The sequence below is a fragment of the Antennarius striatus genome, chromosome 17 (assembly GCF_040054535.1).
Source record: "Antennarius striatus isolate MH-2024 chromosome 17, ASM4005453v1, whole genome shotgun sequence".
Lineage (NCBI taxonomy): Eukaryota > Metazoa > Chordata > Actinopteri > Lophiiformes > Antennariidae > Antennarius > Antennarius striatus.
This window is the reverse complement of record NC_090792.1, coordinates 9,854,210-9,882,133: the sequence shown is the minus strand read 5'-3', so window position 1 is coordinate 9,882,133 and position 27,924 is coordinate 9,854,210. Positions and strand designations below refer to the sequence as shown.

The 27,924-nt window shown below is 41.0% G+C and overlaps 2 protein-coding genes across 2 annotated transcripts; both read left to right on the top strand.

The window, feature by feature from the left end:
- The first annotated feature begins 14,944 nt into the window (after positions 1–14,944).
- LOC137611166 (delta-like protein 4) lies at positions 14,945–23,010 on the top strand. The gene is made up of 11 exons (XM_068339220.1): positions 14,945–16,863; positions 16,961–17,212; positions 17,771–17,828; positions 18,320–18,583; positions 19,399–19,459; positions 19,678–19,808; positions 19,890–20,059; positions 20,321–20,540; positions 20,636–21,377; positions 21,517–21,625; positions 21,708–23,010. Exons 1-11 carry the CDS (start codon positions 16,807–16,809, stop codon positions 21,711–21,713), a joined length of 2,070 nt encoding a protein of 689 aa, XP_068195321.1. The 5' UTR covers positions 14,945–16,806; the 3' UTR covers positions 21,714–23,010.
- A 1,102-nt stretch (positions 23,011–24,112) lies between these two features.
- LOC137611041 (glutathione-specific gamma-glutamylcyclotransferase 1-like) lies at positions 24,113–26,103 on the top strand. Its single transcript, XM_068339013.1, has 3 exons — positions 24,113–24,448; positions 24,592–24,627; positions 25,239–26,103. Exons 1-3 carry the CDS (start codon positions 24,287–24,289, stop codon positions 25,680–25,682), a joined length of 642 nt encoding a protein of 213 aa, XP_068195114.1. The 5' UTR covers positions 24,113–24,286; the 3' UTR covers positions 25,683–26,103.
- Positions 26,104–27,924: the final 1,821 nt, after the last annotated feature.

Sequence of the window (27,924 nt, the reverse complement as noted above, 5' to 3'; positions counted from 1 at the left end):
CCTGAGAAAGGCCAACAGATCCAGATGGCCTTTCAAGTAGAGCAAAAATGAATAAAACAGCATCAATATTTCAATCAGCTTGACTGACGGTATGTAAGGTGTAATGTGTATGTAATATGCAGACTTCGATATCAACATGTGTGCACAGATGTAGGCACACAATAAGCATCTTTATGAACTGCACCATGTTTACGTAAGCTGTATGGAGCATCAGGGCCTTGAGAGCCTCTCCAAAGGAGCGAGCCATGTTCTGACCTTCAGCTGGGATAAAGGAGATCGGAGATAGGATGAGCGACAGATGAGAATGCGTTTGAAGCATAGAGAGCAGGCATTAGGCATGCAAGTCATCAGCCCCTCTGAATGCATACAGAGCACACCAGTGATTGACTTCAATGTAAAAGTTTACGATAGCTAACTATGTTGAAACCTTCCAGCATATGATTATCAGGAATGTTTGTGCAGACTTCAGTGGAGGGGATGAATCACGATCCTCGGGGATACCTGACTTTTATTCCTATTTTATTCTACTATTATTTGTCAGAATTAGACACAGTACAAAACCACATGACTGATGTTTCCGTCAGCCTCATTGGCTCTTGTGTTTACTGACAGGCTAACATGGCTGTGGACTATTGTGTCGGTTAGTGTGTCTGAGACAGGGTGGAGAAAACCAGAAATATTTAGAAATTCAATACAAATGTTCTCCATAAACCTTAAAGGTGAAAAAAATTGCTGAATGTCAAGCCATTCATGTTTCAGGTAGTTCTATAGCACACGGTAAACTAAGCCACCTTCTTTCTGTAGAAATAAGTTTGTCTTGTTAACCAAAAGCTTAGCTCAGAGGGAATGACCTGAGACACAGCAAGACCTAACACCACCGTCTTCATCACGTCAGAGGAACAGCTGACACACTGATCGTTTTGGTTGTCACTTAACCAACCACTGAGTACCTGGCCCGGCCAAAGCCCCCGGGGCTCAGTGAACTCACATTCACAGGAGGTAATGACAAAATGAGTGGTGTGTTAGCAGTTTAAGCAGCCAACATGGATGTGGGTGTGTTGCAGTCAAGTTTATCTTGTTCAGAAAATATTTTTTCTTCATATAACATCAAGTTATTGTCCTATATGTTATAAATCTGGATACGTCTTAAATATGTCCCATGTTGTGATTAATCTTCAACATTAAACAAAACATTCTTAAGTCTTTGTCTTTGAGAGATTTTGAGGCTTTTGAATGGAAATTGTCCAAAGGAAAATATGTTTATTCTCCAGAAATTCTGATAATTAGTTATTAGAATATTGGCAACCTCCTCAGCTACAAATGTCTTTGATTAGAAAGAAGGGAGATTAGCTTTTGGCAAGTTCATTATAATTAAAGCCTGTATATATTTGCATATGCACAGATGAGGAGGGAGTTGTTGCCGGGGGGAGGGCCAAGAAGAAGAAGAAGAAGGGGTGGAGGGGCTCCCTGTGGATGGGTGAATTAGTGCCTGCTGGTTTGCCCTGGCAGCTGCTCTCTGGGCCTGGTGTGGTGACTGCTGGCACTACAGGGCTGTGTTGTCAGGCCAACCAGCACGCAGCCTTTACCACAGCAGACTGTCAGGCAGTTTGTGATACTAGTGACAATATCAGTACATTAGTATGAGATTAAGTCACATAGTTAAAATGGGTAAATTTCATTCATTTGATCAGGGAACAGGTAGATGTCATTTAGCCGTGATGAACAATGTGGCCAGTCGTCTTATTTTTTTTGTTTCAAAAGTCAGTTGTTCCATTTATGTTGCTGTGCCTCCCATGATTTGCTGAAGTAGAAACCCTGTCCATTAACATTAACTTAACAACCTAAATTGAATTTGACTTGAGTGTTTAAAAACCCAGAATTGATGCAAAAAGTGATGAAATGTTCTAAAAATGATACTTTTATAGAACAATGCAGGGCATTTTGTTTTCATTTATTGCTATTGGAAATTCTCGCATTAATTTTAAACATTTTAAAATGAATGGTTGTATTTTTAGTCTGTTTTAATCTAATGTGATGTTTGAATCTAAGCCAGCATGCTTATGAAAGCATAATTTAATCATCAGCCATTTCACATTGCCATATTTACTGTCATATATCCAAATATTTCATCACCATTCTAGCGACATACTGAACGTGTCATTGTCGATCTGCTGCGGGCTGCTAAAGGTGTTCATTGAGTCTTTGACCACCCATGTGTGGAGGGTGTCACCAGTGGGAATTGGATGGTTGCTGGGTGTGCCAAGGCCGGCTGTGTCCGTCTTGGCCCAGATGCAGAGGCTTCTGTCCAGGCATGGCACTGGGATATCTGTGGGGCCCAAGCACACCAGCTGCTATCTTCATGTCACAGACAGCTGTATCTGAATATTCATACAGAAGCAGATTAATGTGTGCTTGTTTGGCCCCACACGGCATGCTAGAAAACAGGTCATAGGTATAGAACCACAGCGTGGGCCGGAGCTGGACTGAAGAATTCGGGCAATCTCTGAGTAAACCTGCAGAAAGACGGGGATGGAAGGATGGGAATAGTGTGTAGTTAGTCCTTATATGAACCTAACAATGAGCTTTACAATTGCAAATTAGATTTTGTCTGTTATGGCATGCTGGCACATTAACTGTGTTTATATATTGGCCCTTTCATTTCTGTCTGTGAAGAGCAAAGAGCAGCTGCCTATCTCCTTTTACCCGTGGCTAGTCCTATGGCCGTAATACCTCACCTTGTCCTTGATCCAACTGATGCCATTCATCTCACGCCAGTAGCAGATCAGGAGCAAAGACTGGCATTCAGAGCCATGGCCACCCTCCACAGCTATGGCTTGATCAAGCTTGGCATTATTTGAGATGTGTTTTGGTGGCTGGTTTGGTCAAATAATCTGTGAATGCATGTTACGGCGTGTTTTGAGAGTGTTCTATAAAACGCGCAGATGGTCTTTGCTTCCCGATCTGAAAAAGTGATGAGAAGCAGTGGGCACACAGTGGGTGATTTGTGGGTACAATGTTTTACCTCCCCTTCCTTTGTGTCGTAATGGGAAAGGCAAAATGGTCGCTAACTGCTGACGGACAATGGCTCAGCACTAATTAGAGCGATGTGTTTTGGTGCTGCTGGTATAATGAGGATGAAGTGTAGCAGCTAATTATTGCAACCATCTGAAAGTATCAGAGCCTGACTGTTTTATCGTCATGATAAAACAATTATCATCTAGTAGATTTAATTTACCAGTTGTGCATTCAGATGTTAATAACATGAGTGTGTGTGCTGCTGTATGTCATTACAGGACAGTAAAACCAGGAGACGACTGAATTTTCTCAGCCCTTGACGACTGTCTGACCCACACACCGACCTCTAACTACCTGTTAGGCTGACAAACAGGCTGTAAACCTCACAGGCTGTGATTCTTACTGGTGTGGATCATCTTAGCTGCCACAACCTGTGTTTGTCTGGGGAGCATCTTGGTAATTTATGGAATAAGTGCTGTGTGTGTCCTTACTTGCACAGCTACAGCTCTGCCTGTCATGCACATCAAAAAGATGGCAGACATTAATTAGGACACCAGCAACTGTGCTTTAGAATAATTCACTGTATGATGGTACCACAGATCAGGCCTCTGCAGTAATCAGTCATTAGGTTTGTTTTCAGTCAGGGTGCATTGCACCTTTCCCTTGTAATCACTCATTGATCTTTGACAATGAGCTGGATTTTGCATCCAGGACATGATTGATTATTGGTTGATTACAAAGTGGGCTCTATCCTTGGATTAACTGCATGCACTCTCTGCATCATCAGCAAGCTTTCAGTGATTGCTGAACCAATGCCCAGACGCAACATAACTGGATGGTGGTGATTGCCCTTTCAAGGTGAGAGCAACACCTAATGCAACATATATATGAATATATTTATGAGCATTTTTTGCAATTAAAAAAATGCAATTGCTTATTGTTTATCTATACTTGGTGAACCTCAAGGGCATTTCTCCATATAAGCTATTAAAATAGGCTATAAATGTAAATTTTTCAGAACATGTTAGATCCCCCCCCATGAGACGTTCCCTTCAGACTCTAAAAGTCACTTTCTCCCTCACATAAAAAAACTTTATATTGTGTAAATAATGATAAGACCCACATGCTATTTCATCTTTTGAAATTTATAGTGCAGCTTGGGTGTAACAGCTCACAGAGCCCTAAAAGGAGACGTTTTTGGAGAGGCTTTGCAGTTTCCCATCAAACGCTGTGCCTTTGCTCTGTGTGGCAGCAGGACCAGAGCACTTTCCCGTCATTATGAAGGCTCCAGAGGAAAGGAGAAACAAAATGGTTTCCAGCTTTCGCTTTAATCTAGAAAGGGAGGGGTGAGACGATGCGGGGGTTTGGCTGCAGGTAGATCCATCCTCTGTGAGACTGCGCTGTGGGAAACCAGCACAACTAGTGAACCAGTCGCTGTGACATTACATGATAAACACATTAATAAAATACAGTTCCTCCCAGGCTGCTGTCCTGCATGGAGACACGCTGACCCGCATTTTCTGCGTTTTGGATTATCCTTCTACTTCTTTCATGCTTTATTCCCAGGTTGTCACCCATGGAAACAATGGGCATTGTAATGTCTCACAATGACAAACCATTACAATTCATGATTTACTGTGCTGGATGACACACATAGCAAAGAAAATTATTTATCGTAGAAAGGGAAATGAGAGAATCTCCAAATTTAACTGCATAGCGAACAGCAGGAGACCTGACTACCAGTAAGTCTCTTTTGTGGAAAGGAAAAATGACATCACCGCTTTAGTTTGTCTTCTTTTCTATGTCTTTTAATGTTTTTTTTTATTTGATGTTAAACAATAATGGTCAGTATATGAGATGTGTCATCATGACATTAGGTAATAATCTCATCAAATTAATCAAACGTGACCAGGCTAACTTCATATCAGCATACTCATCAGGATCCCCACCATGTCCCCCGATCTGAGGAGGAGTCGCTCTGTCTGCAGAGACCATTCCCCTTTATGCACTTACAGGTTGACCAGCAGGAATAAGCAGCGTGGAATAAGGAGTCACTCGTCCCACAGGGCAAACAGGAACCAGCTTGTAAATATGGTCCAAATTCTTATCTGCTGAGTGTGCTTTGGAAATGAAATGTCACTAATGCTATTTTGACAGTCCTTTAAATCATTCTGTTTCATTCAGACCATGTATAGCAAGAAGAGCAGGAGAACGGTGTACGTTACCATCATAAGATATATGTGTTCTCACAGGGTGGTAGATGGTAATATTTATATTATTATATCCGTACGGTTAAGAGACAGCTACAGCCAGAGGTGGAACAAGGGGCAGCTGCTAGGATGGATCTTCCAAACCCACCTGATGGCACAATTCAAGCCTTGGCTGCTGATGAAAACTTATAGTCACTCATTACCTCCACCAGTGCTGGTTGGTGGATCAGCAACATTACCGGGCAGAAACAAGATGGGAATATAGGTCTAAAAGATACTGTTAAATTGTAGAAACAAGCTAGAAACAAGTGAGGAATCCAGCTTCATGACTCTGAAATTATTTCTTTCTTTTTCTCAGTTAAACAAAAGTCCTATTAGGTCCACATTAGCTAGAGTTGGATAGTAGCTGGATTTTATTACCTGCACATTAGCCAACCTCACTATATCCTGTCTTTGTGTTGGGTTAATAAAACCACCTGCTCACTGTTGCTTTAAGGATAACCATTTCATAGTTTAAACAAACAAAATATAAAATATAACAGAACATAAGAACTGATTACTCATCAGTAATCTGAAACCAACCAACATACTCCCTACCACATACTGAATACGACTAAGTATGGACAGATAAATAAATCCAAGCCATTAAAAAGAATGTAATAATACATACATTAAACAGATGAATAAATACCCCCCCCCAATGTACACACGCAAGATTATTATAGATAAAACATTTGCTTGCAGCTGTAGGGGGATTATCAGTGAGATCCATAATGAAATAAGCAACATCTGGATCTCTGTGTTGAATTAAGTCAAGTTGACGCTTGACATCTCATCCAAGAGGCTTTTTCCAAACTGAAGAAGCTTTTGCTGTGACCTTGGTGTCTGAATCTCCACAGACAAATAACATCTGTTTACATACCAATTAAAAACCACATTTAATGTTTATTTTGCCATTTCCCCCCTGCAGAACACTTGATGCCAGGGTAACAGTTTAAAGGAGATTGATGATGGGGACAAAATCAGTTGGGACTGGCAGATGACCACATTCTGCCATCAAAACTAACAACCATCTTAAATGGCAAGAAATGCCTTTGTCTCCATCAAAAAGTAGTAAATTAAGGACATTCAGACCATGAACACAGATTTAGGTTATTTATTTTTAGCATTTTGTTTTTTGTTACCTGACAGAATAAAGTAACAGGGCGAGTAAGATGACATCGACACCGTTGTACCTGACTGTCCGAAAAATAAAAGCGGAAACTGAAAGAGATTAGAAATACATATTATTTTGGTAGTATGCTTCAATTTGTGCTTTCTATGTCCCTAATTGTTCCTTTTTACTGATTAGGAAATCAAGAAATACAGAGCTAAACAAATATATATTCCTAATGAGACATGCAGTATTTATTCCTGGGCTAAAGTGGAAGCACTACTGTGAAACATTATGACATAATTTAAAGCAAACATGCTTAGTCTTGCATAAACAATCAAAGCCAGAGAACAATCCACTCTCCTATAAGGGAGGAACTTCCTTCTGATTTCCCAACACTTGCAGGAATAGTGTTATTTTACAGTGGGGGAAGTTGTTTTTGTACTGAATCACAGTCATTTTTCATGCCTCTGATGACTGCCAGCTTCATTTTCCCTCGCCTTGCAACATTTCCTTATCAAAGCAATTTCGTAAAAGAGTTACTTATTTGGCTTTATATCAAAAGCTGCGTTAGGTTTTGTGCAAATCTCAAGGCTTCACTTAGTCGGTTCCCAGCATAGCTCAGCTTGGCATGAGGTAACAGGGAGAAAACCCAGCTGCGAACGGGACCTCATGTGTGGCTCGTCCCCACCGGCTGCGAGGGATGACTGCAGGCATAGTTTGAAGTGGGGGGTGCGGGGGTGGGTTCTCATGTCACGGCTAAGGTCGTGCCGATGTTGTTGGCATACTTGACAGCATGTTCTTATTTTTACTCGTCTGACAATCCTCTTGACTCAGAGACCTTTAATCCTTGGTCCCTCTCTGCTTCTGTCAATCTCCACAGCCCTGGGGGTCATTCCCATCCATGGGAACGCTGGTTGTGACAGGAGGATTCCCGGAGGGTATGGTACAGCAGGGTAGATCGCAAAAAAAAAAAAAAAAATCACGACGAGGCCATTAAAGGCATAACCTTGTTGTTCAGGAATTCTGTGCTAAAGCCAAACACAGGCACTTTAAGGTTTCAGGGGACAGGGCCATTCCTTAAGGAGTCAACACTCCACTAGCCTGTGTCTCCTTGGATGGACAGGCTGTGCGTTCTTTCCGGGAATAAAAAGGATGTGTCACCTCCCTGCAGAATAGGTCAGTGCTGTGGGACCCTGATGATATAGGTGAGAGCATGAGCTGATTAAGAGCCAGGATGTGTGTGAGACATCCTCTGATGTTCAGGAATTCCCTCATTAAAGAGGGTCATGTTGATGGTCAATAGAAATCAGCCTGCGGAATAAACAGGGGTGGTGCCTCCCAGCCATTTCAAATAAACACACTTTTCATATCGTCAACATGTAAGTTGTTGTTTCAAATGTGTCAATTTAGTAAAGATACCATTGCCCTTGTAGTATTACCTTTATATAATGTAGCCCATCCAAAAATACCTCTCCCTATTGATTCACTTGTCACTTTAAGTGATAGATATGAAAATGAAATAGTAATAAGCATTCTAGAAAATTTGTTCCATTTAGCAAACACTTAGGCATTCTGGGTAATATATTTTTAATGGCCTGAATTGCAGCAATTAGAGCCACTTTCGGCATATCTGTTCAGTGTAAGGTTCAGTGCCGAGGGCTGCATGACGGCTCTGATTTTGTTGTTGTTTTTCTCCCTTTTCTGACTCTATACCCCCTTCTCATGTCTGACAAATCGTTTCCAGCTAATTTATGATGGTCAAACTGTGGGAGAACAATACCCCGCAGACGTAACGCGGCACAAGCTCTACCACATGTCCCAAAGAGTGAGGTGCTTACAGGAAACACTTACTGAGATAACAAGATAGTAAGGAAAGCAGGGCCACTCAAAGGACATGCAGAGGAAAATGTCCAGCATGAGGGGGTTCATTGTAGGCTGAGCATCACATGAAAGTTTAATCCAAAACACGTCTGCGATTTAGGTTCTTATACAGTGAATTCCTTGTTGGTAGAAAAAAGTTTTTTTATGGAATCATAACTCAATCGATTGAGCTTTGTAATTATAGATGTTGTCTTGGCCTTGAAGATTCACTTGGCTGACCATCAGAGTCTGTGACGTCAGACAAACTAAAGCCATGCCAAGAGAAACAAATCCCCACCAACATGATGGTGCAGCTATAGGGCATGAACCCCACGGCATCGGGGTGCATTTGTACAGATGGTACAAACAATGCTCAGCTCTGCCTCCTGGTGATAGTGCATAGAACAGCTTAGATGCACATCTGCAGAGGTTGATTATATGTATTTAGCCCAGCTAATGATTTCTGGATCTCATGCACACTATAATTACTGACAGCACCTGTTCCCAGCCCACCTGCAGACATGACCACCAATGCCAAGCAGCAATTTAACCATAATTATATCAACAAGAAGAAAGGAAACATTCAGCGGCAAAACATCTCCAAAAATTTACATGAGAAATGCTGCTGTGTTTTCATCGTGAGAGGAAAATCTCTCTGTCAGTAAGATTCCTGGAAGAATGAGCAAACTCTGACCTCCCAAGTCAGATCATAGTTTCAATCTTGCCAGCAGGGTGAGAGTTGAGCAATACAGGTGACACGAAGGACAGTCGGATCAAGGTTATCAGTCAAGCTAATTGATGAGACCACTTGTTCTCACTGGAACCAAGTATAGTCACGAGGCGGAAAAGGAAAGCAGCCATTTTGGCTGCTGTGTTTGTTTTGTGAGGACAGAGGTGACGGGTTGATCAGAGCTTTGGGTGTTGAGCTGTTGGACAATCTCTGAGCTCCATGGTGCCGAGAGGTATTTTTCTTCTCTATTCAGTTGTTTTGATAATGAAAAAAGAAAAAAAAAACAAGTTGATCAATGAGTGTGGGCAAAAGAGGAGTGGCTGAGGGCAGCCAATGGTGGTCGGGCCACAGGGAGCTACAGAGATAACATAAACAAGGAAGCCACCTGATGTGAGCAGGGTCAGATGAATGCCTAGCCCTCCACTCGGGCAGGTGCTTCCTGAGTCCCGTTCTCTCAATCAGTTGAGCCTTAAAGCCTTTCTCACTTGCTTTCCTCATTCTCATTCTAGTTTTTGAATGTGTCATGCAAGGTTTTCCTAAAAGTATCAATCAGGTTTTTCAATGACAACCAAAGACCACACTCCTGCCTTCACCTGACAACAGTGGAGGCAATAGTAGTAGCAACAGTAAAAAGCAAGGGTACACTGAGAGTCAGCTGAGCGATGACAATCGTGTAGGCAGTAAAGATAAGATTATCACGCTGTTTCTTAGCAGACAGTGAATAATGGTTTGCATGTAATACAGGGTTCTGTGTGTGCAGATAAAGGACCTGTAACTAAAGGAGAAGCCGTGTGTGTTTCCAGCGACAGACACACAACCTGCACGGACTGAAAATATTTCATGAAATACAAGCGCGCCTCTCCTACTGCTCTTCTTCCTTCTCTCTCTCTCTCTTTTTCGCTTTGCTGGTTGGTCTGGGATTGCTTTGTGCTGTCCAATGAGGAAGGAAGTCGGTGTGAGAAAGTGCCTGTTTTTTTGAAACTAACAGGAACTGGCCTCATCACAAGCGGTTCCTTTTTTGCTGCTGAAACAATGCACTGGCGTCACACCCTTCGACTGGACCTCGGCATTTCACATGGAAAAATGTTCCCAGAATTCCGCTCCCAGGCTCAGGGTAAGGCCGAGGATGGGGTGAGGGTGAGAGGGCGGGAGGTGGAGGCCGGAGGGTAGCGGCTGTTGGGGGAGTGGGTGACAAAAAGTGACCAGCTGACACTTGTCACGACCGTAACCAGGCAAAGTAAAGCTCCATGTCACCTAACGCAGCATAAATCTTACTCTTTTCAATGCAAACCTTTAAGGTATGTCAAGACTATGAGTTAGTAAGCCCTGATTTTAGCTTCTCAGGGTAATCTTATAACATAAAATCATCATAACTTCTGTAATGTCACGTCAGTGACATCACACTTCAGCAGACCTGACCGTGTTGTGGCAAGGATCAGCTAATTTTAAGTAAGGTTGTTGTATACAGATTACTCCAAAAAGGAAAGTTCTTGTACTATTACAGGTTTTATATGCACTGGGTCTGCATTGACACATAACCTTGGAAAATAAAAATAAGCTCACAAAGTCAAAGCAATATCCGTTTTTACCCCTATTACTAACCTGCCAGCCACATAAGTGTTTAACTCTGGACGTCCTATAGGCGAAAGCACTCATAAGATCAATCAATACTATAAACATTGATGTTATATTAAAGATTTTGTTTTGTTTCCAACCGTTTAATTCAACCGTAAAATCTTTTACAAGGATGTTTTCACAGCATTGCATCACACTGACATTATGCTCCGGTCCTCTGGCATCAGGCTGCAATATAAACAATTTGCCCCTAAAATGTGCAAGGTCAGCAGTTATGATATCAGCATCATTTATCACTGTAGCTAATAAATCATCACAGTGTGAGTATGTACACAAACATTGAACAGAAAGATTAATTTGTATGGTGAAGAACACTATTCATCTACTGCCGCTAGAAGTGGTCCAGAATTGAAAGAAAACAAAAAAATCCAAACATTTGCAAAATAGAAACAGCGAAATGGCTTTCGTTACTTCACTGCACACCGATATGCCTGTGAGAAATCTCTTCGTCTTTCATATTTCCAGATAAGGAGGAGTTGGTGTACCGCACTGCCCAGTGTGGTACATTTTTAAATCGAGGAAATATTAAAAACATGACATCTAACCTATTGATGCATTCTATGAGCGGACTCTTGAGAGATACGATAATTGCTTGTGAGAATAAAGTTAAAAGGGTAATAACTGGTTCAAATTGGGAATGACAAACATCAAGTTGGAATAACACTCCATAGTTTTTGGAAGAAATGGGTTAACCCAAGATACCACTGAGGGAATCAAACAAACAGCATGCAGTCAGCTCCTGTCTCAGTACAGAACTAGGTGAGCATGGAGCAAAGCCTGAATGTTTTTAACATGATATCTGAAGGACTAAATGGCCGTGAGGGGATACACACCATCTGTGTGGTTTGGATGGTAACATCACATCCAGGCTTGAAGGCCTCAGATAACAAGAACTAATGAAAAGGATTCGTATGGCATTTGTCCTGCCGAGTAGAGGTGGGTTTGTGTGTATGTACACAGTGAGCATTATGAGGTCAGACGCAGTTCAGCAGGCTAAATGGAATCCAGACAAAAGGTCACATTTCAGTTTCACGGCTTCAGAAGAGCTCCTGGTGACTGGCAGGACAAAGAAAGGGCTCACACAGCCACAGAAAATATAGTTTCTTTAGAGCCCACACACACACACACACACACACACGCAAACACACAAACACACACACAGCGAGACGCTCATCCTCAATCATTTTACTCCTACACGCAACAACAGCAGAATTCCCAGCAATCTTTTTTCGTAAAATCGGAAGCGAAGGTAGGAAACTCCTCATAAAAGGAAAAAACAACAAACTTTCTAAAAATACTCCTGGATCCATCGCCATAAATAACCAATGATATAGTAGAGAGGTCATCTGCCCCTGGTCAGGAAACAGTGCATGAACAGCAGATTAGGGATCATTAAGTCTTTGGGCAATCAAACTAGAATCCCAGCAGCTAACAGCATGATGGGCTCTAATCACAGCTGCTGATGTTCAGTGATTGTGTTGAACTTCTCCTTTGGTGATGCAGATGCAAAGAGACTATTATTGGCTATTAGTTTGATGGTTATTTTCATTCTCCTGATTTTTTGAAGCCAGCCTTAATAAAACACAATTAATAGGAGCTATTTAAAAACATGACCTGCATTGCATCTCTGCTGCCAGACAACACTGAGGACACAGAGATCCTGTGTGCAGCTCCTGAAGGGAACGCACCTGTTCATGCTCACATTAACAGGTAGATCAGTCTGTGAACCACACGTCCTTCACGGCCTGAAGCCTCTCAGTCTCAGGCTGGGCTTCCTGATAGGCTAGTGGGTGCAATTTTAACAGCCCTCTTCACACCAGCACGCTCTTCCTTCTCCTCCATTTATCTCTTTCCTTTTCCTGCTGTGAGGTTTTGTCTTGCATGAAGCAGGGATTCTTTGACTCCGGCTGAGGAGGATTTCCTCAAGCTACAGTAGCTTTTTCCACTCACACACAATTAGCTCTGTTCTGGTGGTCACTCAAGTTAGGGGTAGGGTATGAAAAGATTCGTGAATTTTATGGAAGAGTCTTTCACAAACGTATTTTCTGCTCAGGTGCAACATAAACAGCAGCGACGGGGAGAGGAAGAGGCTCAGAAAGGAAAGACGTCTCCTCTAATGTAGCAGAAAGCGACATTGTTCTGCTACAGTGACAGATGTGGTAATGTCTGTCCCTGCTGCCGCTCCATGTGTCAAAGGTGGAGCTGGTCTGTTCAGATCAATATCAACTATTGAATGGATGGTCTCTGCCTGTATCGGGGTGCTCATGTGCTGCTGTCTCTTGGAATAGTGGCACACAGACATCTGCTCCACACATGGCCTCAGATCATCTTGACCTGGTTTTCAACCTGAACAGAAGCCGTTCTACAGACATGTGTGGTTCAGCTGAGGGCTTAAATGATGTCATCCACCAGACGGCTTTATAGTAACTGTGCTCATGTGTAGTGACGCACCCCTACACGCACCCCAGTGTGGTATCAATGACGAATGTGTGTTGTTGGTTGGGTTGTAAGGGTAGAAGAGTGCTAAACCTTGTGTTTTGTCAACAGCAGAGCAAGAGGGTGGCTGGAAAGTTCCAGAACAGCTAATCATAATGTCAGGGTCTCTAAATTATGCCCTGTGTCATCTGAAGGTTTGGAAGCAGACAATGATTTGTGACATTATAAAGCAAAGTGGAATTTAATGATACCGATTTAATATTATGTGTGTTCTAAGTGGAAAAATTCAGAGCAGAGAGAAATGAATTGCTTTTAATCAACTGGATGAAATTCAACATTTTATCCTCCTTGCACATTTTTTCTGGAAATGCTCTTTACATTTTAAACTGGCACATATACTGTATGTCAACAGTAGTTGTTCAAACAAATATATTGCAAAATCACTGCACGCACTGAGACAGTATTTGTGTATCTGAAGGCAGTAAGACAAGGCAGCATGGCGCCCTGAGAGAAGGAAAGCACCCCTTGCTTTTCTAATTGCAGCAGCAGGTGATTTGTGCTCTAAGGGCTCTGTGCTTAGATGCCTCAGATCCATTGGCAGCACACATCAAAAGCCCCATTGATCGGTCTGACAGATTGGGGCACAGAGATCAAATGTGCTGTAAAGAAGTGTTAAACTGCTGCGCATTAAAAAGGGCAGATTTTGGAACTAAAGGGAGCCATCTGTTAGCACTGTAGCTAAATTCCTGTTACACTTGCTCAGGTTGTTCATGCTACCGATACAGCAGCCAGAGCAGATCCGGTCAACAGTGATGGATACAGAGGACGACAGACGAGGAATATGACAAAAGAAGAAAAGCCAACACCTAATGACACAATGTGATATTTTCATGTGATGGTGAAGTAGCTTCACTTTCAGGTTGACTGTATAAACTGTCCAATGCAAACAAATTGTAAACACACACTGGTGTTTTGAGAGAAATGTGAGATTTCATCACCATTGTATTGATTGAGGACAAACTGATCCCTACTTGTTTAGGACATAAATAAATATTACCAGTATGTTGGTTACCAAAGTTATGAGTAAATGTGTTTTGGATTGCTTTCATCTAAAACACCAAACAACCAGGATCTTAGAGGGTTGGATTAACACATCCTTGATTTGATAAACTTATCCATGTAAGGAGATTTCAAATATTCCAACATCAAGAACTTGAACAATGTTCAGAAGACAGGCCTTCTCAGGAAGAAACATCCATCTGCCAGTGAACCAAACAACTGAATCAGACTCTTCCTCATTAACAGCAACCTACCTAATAAGTCTGAGTCTAGACGCACCTCTTCATGTCTCAATCAACATGTTATTTTTAAGCTTTGGATGCCAGCTGAAAAGCCATGGAACAATCAAACAGAAGTCAGCTTTACAAAACACTGTCACAAAGAAAAATGATGTCCCGTAAGTGGCTGAGGCGGTGCTGCTGTGGGCCAATGTCTGTTTCCAAGGCTTTGTTTATTCTAAAGCACTGCAGCAGAAAAGAGCCGGTTAGATTATTGTTTGCACTTGCCAAGAGTAAATACCCCCATAAAGCTACCTGTGATTTCAAACATCCCAACATTTTAGGCCAGGTTTTATGACTCTAAAATGGTGTAAATATAGTCATATTCATTTTGGGATCATCCAGAGAATTTATTTTACACTATGATGCCACGCAAGCAGGATTACTATTCCATGCTTTGGTATGCTTTGGAAACAGGTCACCAGCTTTGTCACTTGCTTCAGAGAATGATTCTGTGGTGTTTTGCTATGAATCTTCAAAAAATACTAAAGCAAATCAATGACATTTCATCGGCACGGGGGCAGATAATGCCTGAAATTGGCTGAAATAATACTTAAAAGAAAAATTTAACAAAAAAGCCTGGTGATGCTGGTCCTATTTTTTATGCTTCATACTGCAGAAAGGCTTTCCAGTCGAAGCATCGCAGCCTGTTTAGGAGTGTCCAAAGCTTTATACAGAGTTGTAACTTGAGCCACAGAAGGGGAACCTTAGCCCCGTGCCATCAAATATTAAAGTGTATGGATATTTTTATGTGTATGAAAGAAGGGTAGAAGCACCATTAAACTGTATGCTTCGCTCTACAGAGGAGATTGATTGGCCTCTAGAGTCCATGGCAGCCCTAGTAACTCGGAAGATGCCTGACTGATAAATGAGTTCAGTTTTGCAAACAGGAATGTAGTTTAACATCGCTATACTGGGCCACATTGATTCTGCACAGGATCTGTGTGATCCAGTCAATGGTGGGAAAACCAAGTTCTTCTACCCATCAGAGCTCTGAGATGTCCGGACCTCTTATTCACACCAATTCAGACTCAATAGTCCATTGTCAAACTCAAACCTATAGGTCAAAGGTGGGGGTGTAGAGATGATGTCAGAGCTGTTCAGCCAGACACCTTCATGGTCAGGGAACAGCTCCAGAGTTGTGTTCCCTCACTGTAAAGCCTCCCAGACAGGGTGGTCAGCCACAGGGGTGACAAAGGTAACAATGTCTGCACCCAGCATGAGATTACCTGTGATGAAAATGCATATGACATTTGAATTGAATTTTGTTTAGCAGCATTTATTTTCCTTTTGGAACAATTAAATTAAACTTGAAAGTAGAACAAAGTTTATTCATTGGGTATAGTTTGTGTTAGTTCAACAAACACTGTTGAGCTTCATGTGGTACACAATGTTGACCCCCCCCCCCCCCATGCAAGTCATTTGCTTATAATAGAGGCTTTTAATGACAATTTTTTAATGTTTTTTTAAATCACAAACAGCTGAGGATCTGTGTTACAATGTTGTCTATTACAGTGAAAAAGATTGGTCTGTTTATTTGCATTCAAATAATTATTGTACATTTCTTAGGTCTTCAGACCTAAAATAAGATTTGAACTGATCTTTCCAGTCATTAACAAAAGTGGATTGTGTTTGTTTGTTTGGTGTGTGTGGAGATGTTTCTCAATTAATACATCTATATCATTTATTTTAAACTTGTGCACTTGATTAGATTTTTATTTACAGTCTGAGTGAGACTAGGTATTGGAAGTGAGGATCCTTCACTTTTCCGTTATCGCTCTTTGATAAACGCAGGAAGCAAACGAGAAAGCTGTGAAGTCTCATGCGTAAAGACGCACTCGGGAGTCCGTTATTTGGGTGAACATTTTGCGCGCAAACCGCAGAGACAATCTACTCCAAAATTTCAGGGATGATGTTAGGAGCAAAAAGAAGGTGGAGAGGAGAGTGGGCGGTGTCTGGTGACTGACAGTGTGTGTAGTGGCACCACACACGGTCGTATAAAAAACGGGAGGGACGTCAAACATCCTTCACTGGGAGTCATTACGCGCTGATGCTCCGCCACATGCCCGCATCACTGTTGGCAACACAAGCCTTGCATCAGCACAGAACACGCAAACAGCATCTGACCGGCACGATGGATGGGCAGCATAAAGACCGCAGACAGACTCACTTGTGGATATTGACGTTACTGACTTTTGCCTAACCTCTACCACTGGATAACTCGGTCTTTCCCTACTACTTCTTCTGGATACGGATTGTGGAACTGGAACTTCTGTTACAGGATTTGGAAGAAGGATTATATTTATTTTTGATCAATTTATTCGCCATCTCAGCGAGTGATTTCTGCCGTCATCACTTGGAATAGGGGAGTTTGGTTGGAGGACAAACTGATTTTTTTTTTTTAAGGATACGCATATAAATCTCCAAATGATGGCCGTTTGGTTCACCTCGATCTTCGTAATAGTTATGACAATATTTTCTCAGGTAGCATTTTTTAGTCTCAATGAAATACATTTGTTTTTAGGAAGAAAAAAAAATGTTGTATTAGTTTTGCTTGTGCTCACTTTTTGTATCGTTTTAGGTTCTTGGAACAGGTGTATTCGAGCTAGATCTCCATCACTTTCAGAATACTAAGGGTTTGCTGGCAAACGGACTTAGTTGCAGCATGACTGGCTGCAGGACTTATTTCAGGGTTTGTTTGAAGAATTTCCAGACCGTGGTTTCTCATGGAGACTGTATATTTGGCACAGCCACCACACCTGTTCTGGGCACCGACTCGTTCAGCATCCAGCAAGACGCCCGGCTGCATTTGCCGCTCAACTTCACCTGGCCGGTAAGAGCACCTGTCCCACCGCACAGACACGCCTTTCTGCAGAAACCATGCAAATGTTTTCAGGAAACATCTGACAGGGTTTCATGAAGCTTTCAAACAATTTTCTTTTTGACTTTAAGACAAAGAAAGAAAAAAAAAGCAACAAAAAAAACCTTCTTGTCAGAGCAAAATTTTTTTTTTTAAAAAAGAAAAGAAAAACATAACTGTTAAACCCCAAAATTAACATTATGCTTCCTACATCAAATCATCAGAAAACAAAATATTGCATCACGATCTACATTTCCAATGTCAGATAAGTGTGTTTTAATGTTACAACCACGCCAGAAATTGTATGTCAGATAAGTGATTTACTGAATTCAAATGTCAAATGAAATAATGAGCGCAGTCATTCTCGTATTTTCAGCTTGTGATTTTTTTCCAATCAAAAAACCCCCCCCATGTTTTTTCGAATGTCGGAACCTCGTTCCAGACCTGTGTATCACTAAAACAAAAAACAAACAAACATTAATCTGCATCTAATTTATATGTTTCTTGACGTTTCCTTCCTTGTCCCCACAGGGTGCTTTCTCACTGGTCATTGAAGCCCGGTATTCTCCTTCCGCGGACCCACCTGGAGGTGAGGAGACGCAAAATGCTTCTTGGCCGCTAGAGGGAGACACTCCAACTTTAATGCAGACGATTGAGTGCCTGTCATAAATTTTTATCAATAACTGCCTCGACGTGCTGGCAGATGTATGTGGGATTTTAATCCATGTTTGTTAGGATGCCTTATGAGTCACACGACAATTCCTTACAATCAAATCTATCCAACACAATTGCACTTCCCTTGTTTTATTTTTGGCAGGCATGGGAAAGTGCACAATCTTAAGTGAGAACACAAAGCCGTGCCAAAATTCCCCTGACAGCCCTTCCTGGATTTTACACCTTTTTTGTTCGGTCTTTCATAACGGACAAATAATGGTCACATGTGAAAGGAATAGGAACTTTATACACATCAATAAAATCACTAATGGATTATTATTTTACATTTATCAACTACATCATAAATCTGTTAAATATTAATGTTTGGAAGTAATTCATTTATGTTCGATATTCTGTTCTCCACAGACACCACCAACCCTGATTTCTTGATTAGTTCTTTTGCCATCCAAAGACAGTTGGGAATAGGGCATGAGTGGTCCCAGGATGTCCAGAGCGGGATGCAGACGGAGCTAAGGTACTCGTACCGGTTCATCTGCAATGACAATTACTACGGGGACACTTGTTCCAAAATATGCACTCCGAGAGATGACCTTTTTGGCCACTTCACCTGCAAGCCTGACGGGCAAATAGCCTGTCTACCGGGATGGAAGGGAGAATACTGCCAAGAACGTAAGCAAGAGTACAGACACCATATGGACATTTTCCTCTGTTTGTGGTTAAAGGTCACTGAGGCGCGTTATTGGCGAGTTGAAAAGGCCTTGACCTAATTTACAAAACATACAAGTTTAAAAAAAAAATAAAGATTGTGCATCTTAAAGACATGGGAAATAATAAATAAATATGTGTTTTATGGGGGTTTTTTTTTCTTGTGGAAAAAAAAAAAACTTGAAAAAATTATCTTAATAAACAAGTTATTATTTTGCGTTTGAATATTCCTGTTACATGATCAAGGTGTTTTGATGGAGCCAAACACAGAAAGAGGAGCTGCTGCGGTGAAATTTGAAGACGGGGGGGGGGCGGGGGGGGCGGGGGGCGGGGTCCAATTAGAGCACTTTCTCTCCGAGCGCGTGCGGCTTTAATCCAATCCGGTGGTCGCCCAGCAGCGCGCGCGCCGGGGTTAATCGCAGCATTATCGCCCGCCACGCGCCACTAAATTGCGGACCCCATTGTTGAGGCGGTGAAGGGCAGCAGCTGCAAGTGGGGCTCGAACTGCCCACTAGAAACAATGGGGCAGCTGTCCTGCTTTTTTTTTTTGAGAACAAGCATCTGCTGCTCAGCGACCAGCCGCTCAGCGCTAGAAAAAAAAAAAAAAAACCCACACGAATTGAACGTCACACACAGAAAAGCGCGCAAAATTCATAGAAATAATCTATTAACAGATTTAAATGTGATGCAAGTGTTATCATCAGCGTGCTGTAAATGTGGGATTAAAAACATTAAAAAGTCTGAGTTGTTTTTTTTTGTCCTTTTATTTCTTTTTACAGCAATCTGCCTTGAGGGATGCAACGAAAGGAATGGAAACTGCACCCTACCTGGAGAGTGCATGTGAGTATCCATTCACTTTTATGGCTGATTTCATTTTTTCTATTTGTTGTTTGGCTGCATGAGATGTGCAAACTACCAAAACACAAGGGTTTACATAAAACAACCACAGAAATGTGTTGTCTTTTGTTTGATTTGATTTTTTTTTAAGCACAACATGCTGGATTAAAGTGTTTCAGTGTGACCTAACAGTCATGTTTTCCTGTTGAATGTGTGAACAGATGCAGAAAGGGTTGGCAAGGACTCTTTTGTGATGTATGTAAACTCCATCCATCATGTAAACATGGTACTTGTGAAGAACCGTGGCAGTGTGCCTGCAAGGAAGGCTGGGGAGGCATATTTTGTGACCAAGGTGTGTACCTGCCTCTGTCTCTAACCTGAATGCAATGTGGGAATTACGGATGACATAATGTTACCACATGTTTGTTTGCAGACCTGAATTACTGCACCCACCACAAACCCTGCAAAAATGGGGCTACATGCATGAACACAGGCCAGGGCAGCTATACTTGCACCTGTCTGCCAGGTTTCACCGGGGTTAATTGTGACTTGGAGGTCAAACAGTGTGACAACCAGCCCTGTCGCAATGGAGGCCACTGCTTGGTGAGTCCGGAAGTCTCTCTCTCTCCTTTCCCGCAACAAAGGCTTTCCTGTTTTTGTTTTTGCCTCGGTCTATCTGCTTGTCCAGGAGGATGCTATCGATTGTCAAGTCAGTAGATGACCCAGTTCACAGAGTGTGGACCGTAAATAGATTCAAACTGTGGATAATGGGGGTTCATTGAGGCAGCCGTGGACAGGATACGATAGCACAAATCATCTGACAGCGATCTTTTTTTGATAAGCTTTATATGTTTTCTCCTGCAGGACTCTGAGAATGGCTATCGGTGTGTGTGCCCACCGGGGTTTGAAGGGACACACTGTGAACACAGGATGCTGACCTGTGCAGATACACCCTGCTTTCATGGTGGCAAGTGCAGAGAGAGGGACAATGGCCATGCTTACATATGCGAGTGTCCAGTAGGCTACACTGGACTTAACTGTGAGAAGAAGGTGGATAAATGTACCTCGCTGCAATGCACCAATGGTAACACATCATGAACTCTGACTCTTTCTTTTCATACAACAAAATGAGAAACTTAAGGAAGGCTTCTACATATAATCCTCTGTTCCTTTGCACAGGTGGGCATTGTTTGATTCATGGTAACCTTCGACAGTGCAGCTGTCGCTCAGGCTTCACAGGTCTGCGCTGTGAGATCAACATCAATGAGTGCGCAAGGAACCCATGTGCAAACGGGTCCACCTGCATAGATCGTATCAACGACTACACCTGCAGCTGCCCTCCTGGACACACGGGCCGCCACTGCGACAAGCCGACAGACCGCTGTGCCTCTCAACCCTGCCTGAATGGTGGGACCTGCACCATTGGAGCAAAAGGCCGTCCTTCCTGCGTCTGCTCTGACCAATACAGCGGTCACCAGTGCCAGTTCAACAATGTGCCTTCACCCAACACTCCCAGCCCTAACAATGGCTGGGAGTCCAAGGACAAGTTAAACTTGGCAGCTATCAGCTTGGGCGTTGGCCTAGTGGTTTCTCTGGTGCTTCTCTGCATGGTAGCAGTAGTGCTGCGTCATGTTAGGAGACAACGGAACAAGGAGCAAGATTCAGACACCATGAACAACCTCTCTAAGAGTGACTTTCAGAAAGAGAACCTCATCTCTACTCTAGAACTTAAAAACAACAATAAAAAGATTGATTTGGAGGTGGATTGTCCCAGGGAAAAGTCAAATCACAAACACATCAACCACTACCACTTGGACTATAAAACCTCCACGGGGTACAAGGACGAACCGTCCCTTTTGGACAAAGATGAAAACTGTGAAAAGACAATAGAAGAAAAAAAGAATCTACCTAGAATGTACAGGTAGGAGCATTTGAAAGCGTTGAATCATCCATGTTGGTATTATGTTTATGGGAAACAACATGGGATCGCTAGATCAAAATGTCAGATCATTGACAATTTTTGTGCTCAACAACTGACATTTTGTATTTTCACTCCACAGTAACAGACCAGAGTGTAGAATATCAACAGTGTGTTCCTCCAGAGACTTGGCGTACCAGTCTGTCTATGTAATCACAGAGGAAAAACAAGAATGCATCATTGCAACTGAGGTAAGTTATCTTTTATTTCTTATACTTTCTGTAATTCATATATTACATTTAATAATGTTAGTCATAGATATTTTTTTTTCAGGTATAATAAACAGAAGATATGATTCACTGTCAACTATGGATGTCTTGTGGACTGTTTACAAGTATGGAGAGACTGGGATTTATTTAAATGCAAGTTGCTGCTCTTGAAAACTTGATAACTGGATTCAATAGAAGTGAAGCTATTAATTAATTTTTGTGAGAATGTAAAGACTGAAAAGAAATAATGAGTAAAATTCACATGTGGATGCGCCTTCAATATTTTGGACTCCAAGCCTTCTATGTTTCATCCAAGTTCATCCAGTGGCTTCAGGCCCTGATGTGAAGGACTATCTGGACGCACTCCTACCCACCTTATTGCAGTAATGAGCAATCAACAAAATCATCTTACTGCCAACAAGCCTGTGGAAGGAGACAGCCTTTTCAATTATTCTTGGCCTGCAATGTGCTATGCAAAAAAAAAAAAATCAGCATTGTCCTAAATTATAAAATAAATACTAAGAACGGTTCGTTTCTGATGAATATTTAGGATCATCAGTTTTCTAAATCCTTTTTTTAATATAAAGAATGTATACAGCCAAGATCACAAAGCCTTACTGTATGTTTAAAAAATATTGTACCCTGCCTTATTTTGAACCCTTTGCACAGCAAAATGGAGATAATATAAAAGATCAAAAGATGAAATGTGGCATAGCTCCATGCAGGGAAACTCGTGACAAGGCCTTGTTTAACCTTATGCAAGATCACCCTTAGATAAAGACAAAGAAATATATGAAGTGACTATTGTACCAAGGACGCCTTCAAAGGAAATTACTGAACTAATAATGTTACTTTGTAAGATTACTATTTCATTAGCAATTTAAGAATATGAAGCACTGATCTTTATCTATGTTTTATAAGATTAATGTGTATATACTGTATATTTATATGTCAAGATTAGATACCCAGAAAAAGTGAATTTATTTTATATATGTGTTGTCGGTGTCTTACTTTTTTTGTTATAAAAAGAAACAATGAATACAAATCTGGTACACTGTTTGTTGCTCTTCAATGGTCGAGTGTACATATGGTTGAATAGCGTTCCTAATCTGCATGTTGGAATCATCTAGAAACTTAATTCATGTCAAGGTGATGTGAAGTGGCTTCATTGTCTGTAGATACTGTCATATATTTGACCTGGTAGTATTTCTAATGATTCCATGTTTATGTCTATGACCTCTGTGTCGGTGTGGTGTGTGCTAGCAATCATTCAGTGAACAGCATTGTAACTGGCAGCAACTTAAGAAATAACTCAAACAGGAGATGTAACAGCATCTGTATGTGAAATAAAGAGTTCTTGTGGTCTTTAAACTCTACTCTTGGTGTGGTAAGTGATCTCTCATGGCTCTACAGTTAACTGAAAGGATTAGGAGATGATTGCAATAACTCGACAAAATTTGGCATGGGGTTGCTTGTGTGTCAGTGACCAAGTCTGTATGCCTTATCACTGTGGAGCAAGTGTGCAGCAAACAGGGGCCCCACATCCAAATAGATAAAAAGCACAACAGCAAGTCATCAACAAATGTCATTCTGTTTGAATCTGAAAAACATAATGAAACAATTTAAATGTTATCCAGGGAGTGGAAATGTTCACCACAGTTTGCTCTTTTGCAGGCATCCAACAGTTCGAAGTCCCACTCACAGCAGTGTGTTTTACAACCACCTGGGGGCAGTGAGCCTTATGTACAATTGGAGGAAAAGTTTCTTATATGCTGTTTTTGTCAGTTCGTCTACCATAATGCACAGAAAGAGACAATTACATAGCAAAGTACTTAAAGTAGTCATTAGTGATATCCATGATTAACAGATCTCAGCAGAATACAGAAACTTAATGAGTTTAGATCACAGAGCTGACACTCCTGGGGTTTTATAGGCGATCACTGTACCTACTTGACTGTTCCTGGAAATACAAGGATGAAAGTAGTTTAAAAATAAGAATGAACGAGCATTAAGGAATCAGGTCTATGAGTGATTAAACACGATGAGTCAAATCAAAAAGCGTTTTTAAAATTATTTTTGAAAAAGTATCGTTTGTAAGAAACAAAGAAAGAAAGAAAAACCGACCAAGCAAGAAAGCAACCAAAAGAACAAACAAACAAACAAACAAACAAACACACATCAGATAAAGAATCAAAGAATAAAAGGAACAAACAGGTTTTGTTTTTTTGTCACGGTGAAACCATGCTCATTAAATAGTTTTGGTGAGTAACTGCTGAGACTGGAACAAAATGTTCTGTTAATTTCTGTAAACATTTTGTTTGGAGTGTGATTTATGGAAGTTCTTTGTCGAATTAATATGATTGGTTTATCCGTCAAGTAGTCCCGCCTCTTCTTTGATGTGATTGGTGGAGACTGCGTGGCGATGACGTAGGCTGAACAACAAATACACGTGTTTGCACGGAAGAGGGGCAGGGATTTGTTTTTGCCTTGGTTGTTTTTAACAAACTCGTTATCTACTATTAGAAGAACGTGTTAATAATTAAGAAATAGTTTCAGTTTTTAGCGTTTTGCGACAGAATACATAACCTATGAGAAAAAGAGGAAAGATCGAGGGATAGACATTTGACATAAACAACACAAGTCATGGACGTTTCAAAGGAAAATAACAATCTGTGGATTTTTGGATATGGCTCCTTAGTGTGGAGACCAGATTTTGTTTATAAGAGTAGTAAAGTCGGCTTCATTATGGGCTATAAAAGGCGCTTCTGGCACGGAGATGATTTTCATCGAGGAAACAAAACAAGGGTAATATTTGACTCTTTTACATATTATCTTGCTCCTCAATTGATCAAAATAAGCCGATTTTCTGATTTTTACTGAAATTGTTGAATGAGTTTATTGTTGTGCTGAGTAGGCATGTCCTCACTGCGTGTCCTTCCTCTCCACAGCCAGGCAGAGTCGTTACACTCGTGGACGATCCGGAGGTGAGTGTTTTTGTTTAAAGCATGAAGTGACATCCAGCACACACTTAACTCTTTTATTTTCCAACTTAAGTTCCAGTGACCTTGAACTATAGTACTAACTTTTCAAAGTGGCCTGATAGAAAGAGATTCAATCTCTAGTAACTGTGTTTTAAACAAAGACGAAATAAACTAAATTAAAAATACGTGAAATTATTTACTTCCCTGGTTGTTGACAGAATACTGCCAGAGTTTTTCCCCCCATTACATTACTTGAAACTGAAATTCAGCACTTTGACCATGTAAGATTTTTCACTTGTAATTCTGTAGCAACATTATGCATCATATCTACCATTAAAAATTAAGCTATTGTACTATAATAAACAGGCAGACACAAGTTTAGCATATTTTATTGTATCTACTTGGTAGTAACTCTGTTTTTATGGTGTGTGTTTTTTAAGCGAAGGTTCATCAGTATCACATCAAACTACTAGACTATGATCACTGAGGTCCAAAAAGCATGTGTACATTTTACTAATGAACTCTTCTGCGATTTAGATAGTCAATAAGTATCTCGGCTATACTATGCTGTTTATGCCAACTGCTGCACCTTCTCTCCTACTGTTCTCCCTTAGACTTGCACATGGGGTGTAGCCTATGAGGTGAGCAAGTCCCAGGTCGAATCGTCCCTCCAGTCTCTGCACAAACGAGAGGTCGAGCTTGGAGGTTACAGAATGAAGACAGTAAACTTCTTTCCAAAGGATGGAAAGTCTCCCCTGTTGGCCCTCGTCTACATCGCTACTTCTGACAACCCCAGCTACCTCGGCCCAGCCTCAGACAGAGATATTGCTGCCCAGATTGCCATCTGCAGGGGAAACAATGGAGCTAATATTGAATACCTTTTGCGGCTGGCAGAGTTCATGAGGCTCTGCTGTCCTGAGGTAGAGGACGAGCACCTCTTCTCCATTGAAGCAGCTGCTCTGAACTTTTTCCGTGGGCCTGATGAGATGAAATACACATCAGAAACCCCTGATGCTGGGAGCTACATGCTAAACTACATACTACACTCCACTTCCTGAAAATGCTGCTCATTGAATGTTGTGTGAATGGGGAAATGTTGCAATACATGTTTGAGTATATTCAGTATTTGAAAGAGGAATGTTTTTCAATTCTATGAAAATGTCAGAGGGGACATCTGAAGACTTGACTATTTAAAGGGTGCAACATAACCTCTTAAGTCATCTCAGAACTCTACTTCTATCCTCCTTGCTTCACGTTTCTAGACTCTAAAGCTGGGAACCTTAAAATAAGTAGGTCCCACAGGTTTTACTGTTTACTGTGTGCAAACACCAGAAGCACTTACTGTCTTGAAAAGTCTCATGGAAAACTGTCCTGTCTTTTTGAATGTCTTACATCATTGTTGTAAAGAGTCTCAGAGGTGATACTTTTATACTTTCTATATGTTTTATAAATGCATTTTAATAAAAATAAACAAATAGGTTTTAATGATTTGGTGATTTCTGCATCACTTTCACCCTGTGAGTTTGAACAAGCCTCCTATGTATACAGTATGTATAGAAACCATATGCTGTGTTCAAATGCATGACTGGCTGCGGAGGGGCCTCCCACACCTCCCACATCACGTGGCTGAGGAATGTAGTCCTTGTCTCTACAGCTGACAGGAGAGCTGACTTTCCTTCAGGGCTAGTCCCAGACTAAGTTTTACAGGACAGCTCTGCAGAGATGATGAACACACAGGAAAGAATGTCCCCAATTGCAGGCTATACTAAATTTATCATTCATGATGTAACACCTAGTGTCTGTCTAGACGAACACAAACATTTATTTGAAATTATATTTATGACCACTAACCGCCTGAAGTGCACAATAAAAAATTGAAATACGTATAAAGTGATGCATAATGATCTTGAATATAACATATGATGTCAAAATGAAACATCAAGTATGTAGCACACATCCTGCACACACAGCTGCAGAAGAAATCTCCCACTACAGTTGACTGCCTGCTCTTACTGTATGCTGCATATAGGGGCCTGGCTGGGGAGGTAAGGGCACAGATAGGGTTACCCTTCGTCCCTGTCTGAGCTTGGATCACGTTACCAATACATGTGCACAGGTCACATGTAAGACTTTTTTTTAAAAGTCATTCCACCCATGAATAAACAAGCTTACATTTCAAGCTGCACACTCCTGTGAAACAGCAGTCTGATTCCTAGAAGTCACCCCAAAATTAGGGAAAAGGTCTGTAGAGCGAGAGGGCCCAGTATAGCATGTACAAGCTCAGATGTCTAGAATATTTAAAGTCTCCAGATGTAGGCGGAGCATGACAAAGTTGTTTTAGCTATATAGCATCAAATTACACACAGATAGATGGGCAAATAGAAAAGCCAACAGATAGATTAGCAGTAGGAAAAACAGGCTGCAGATGTACGATTTAACCTCGAAACCAGGCAGATATCTGCCGTTATTGTAATTTAACTAGAAAAATCAGGATATATTTACCAGACCATAAACAAGCTTGCAGAAAAACCTCACTAGAGATATATTATCAATGACTTTAGAAAAGACAATCATAAGAGAATTATTCACATAAAAAAGGGATTCAAAAAGGGTCGTTGTTTTTTTCAATTACACTTAAAGCTTATTATTTGTTGAGGAATGCTAGAAACAATTACAAGAAGTGACATTTCATCAAAAATAACTGAACAATAATTTTTAAATACTTGAGATGGAAACAAACAGATGACTAATATATGCGGTCGGTTTCTCCTTACAAGCTGGAGCTGTGGCTGTCTTCTGATGCATGAGAAATGTGTTTACGTGTCATTTTAATCTGAAAAAAAGTCAAACAGAATCACACAGAACATGAGTCATGATTTTAAACAATAGCTTGTTGGGACACAGTCAGATGAGTCAAACACGATCAAGACTTCATACCAACATTATTATTACTTAGTATCTCCACCCATCATGATCCCTCAGGGGAAATCGATCTATCTGCTTATCTATCTATCTAGATTCTAAATAGATAGATAGATAGATAGATAGATAGATAGATAGATAGATAGATAGATAGATAGATAGATAGATAGATAGATAGATAGATAGATAGATAGATAGATAGATAGATAAGATGATAGATAGATAGATAGATAGATAGATAGATAGATAGATAGATAGATAGATAGATAGATAGATAGATAGATAGATAGATAGATAGATAGATAGATAGATAGAAAAAAAATATTACTGTACAACCATTTTTGAGATCATTTCTTCAACCACAAAATATGTCAGTCA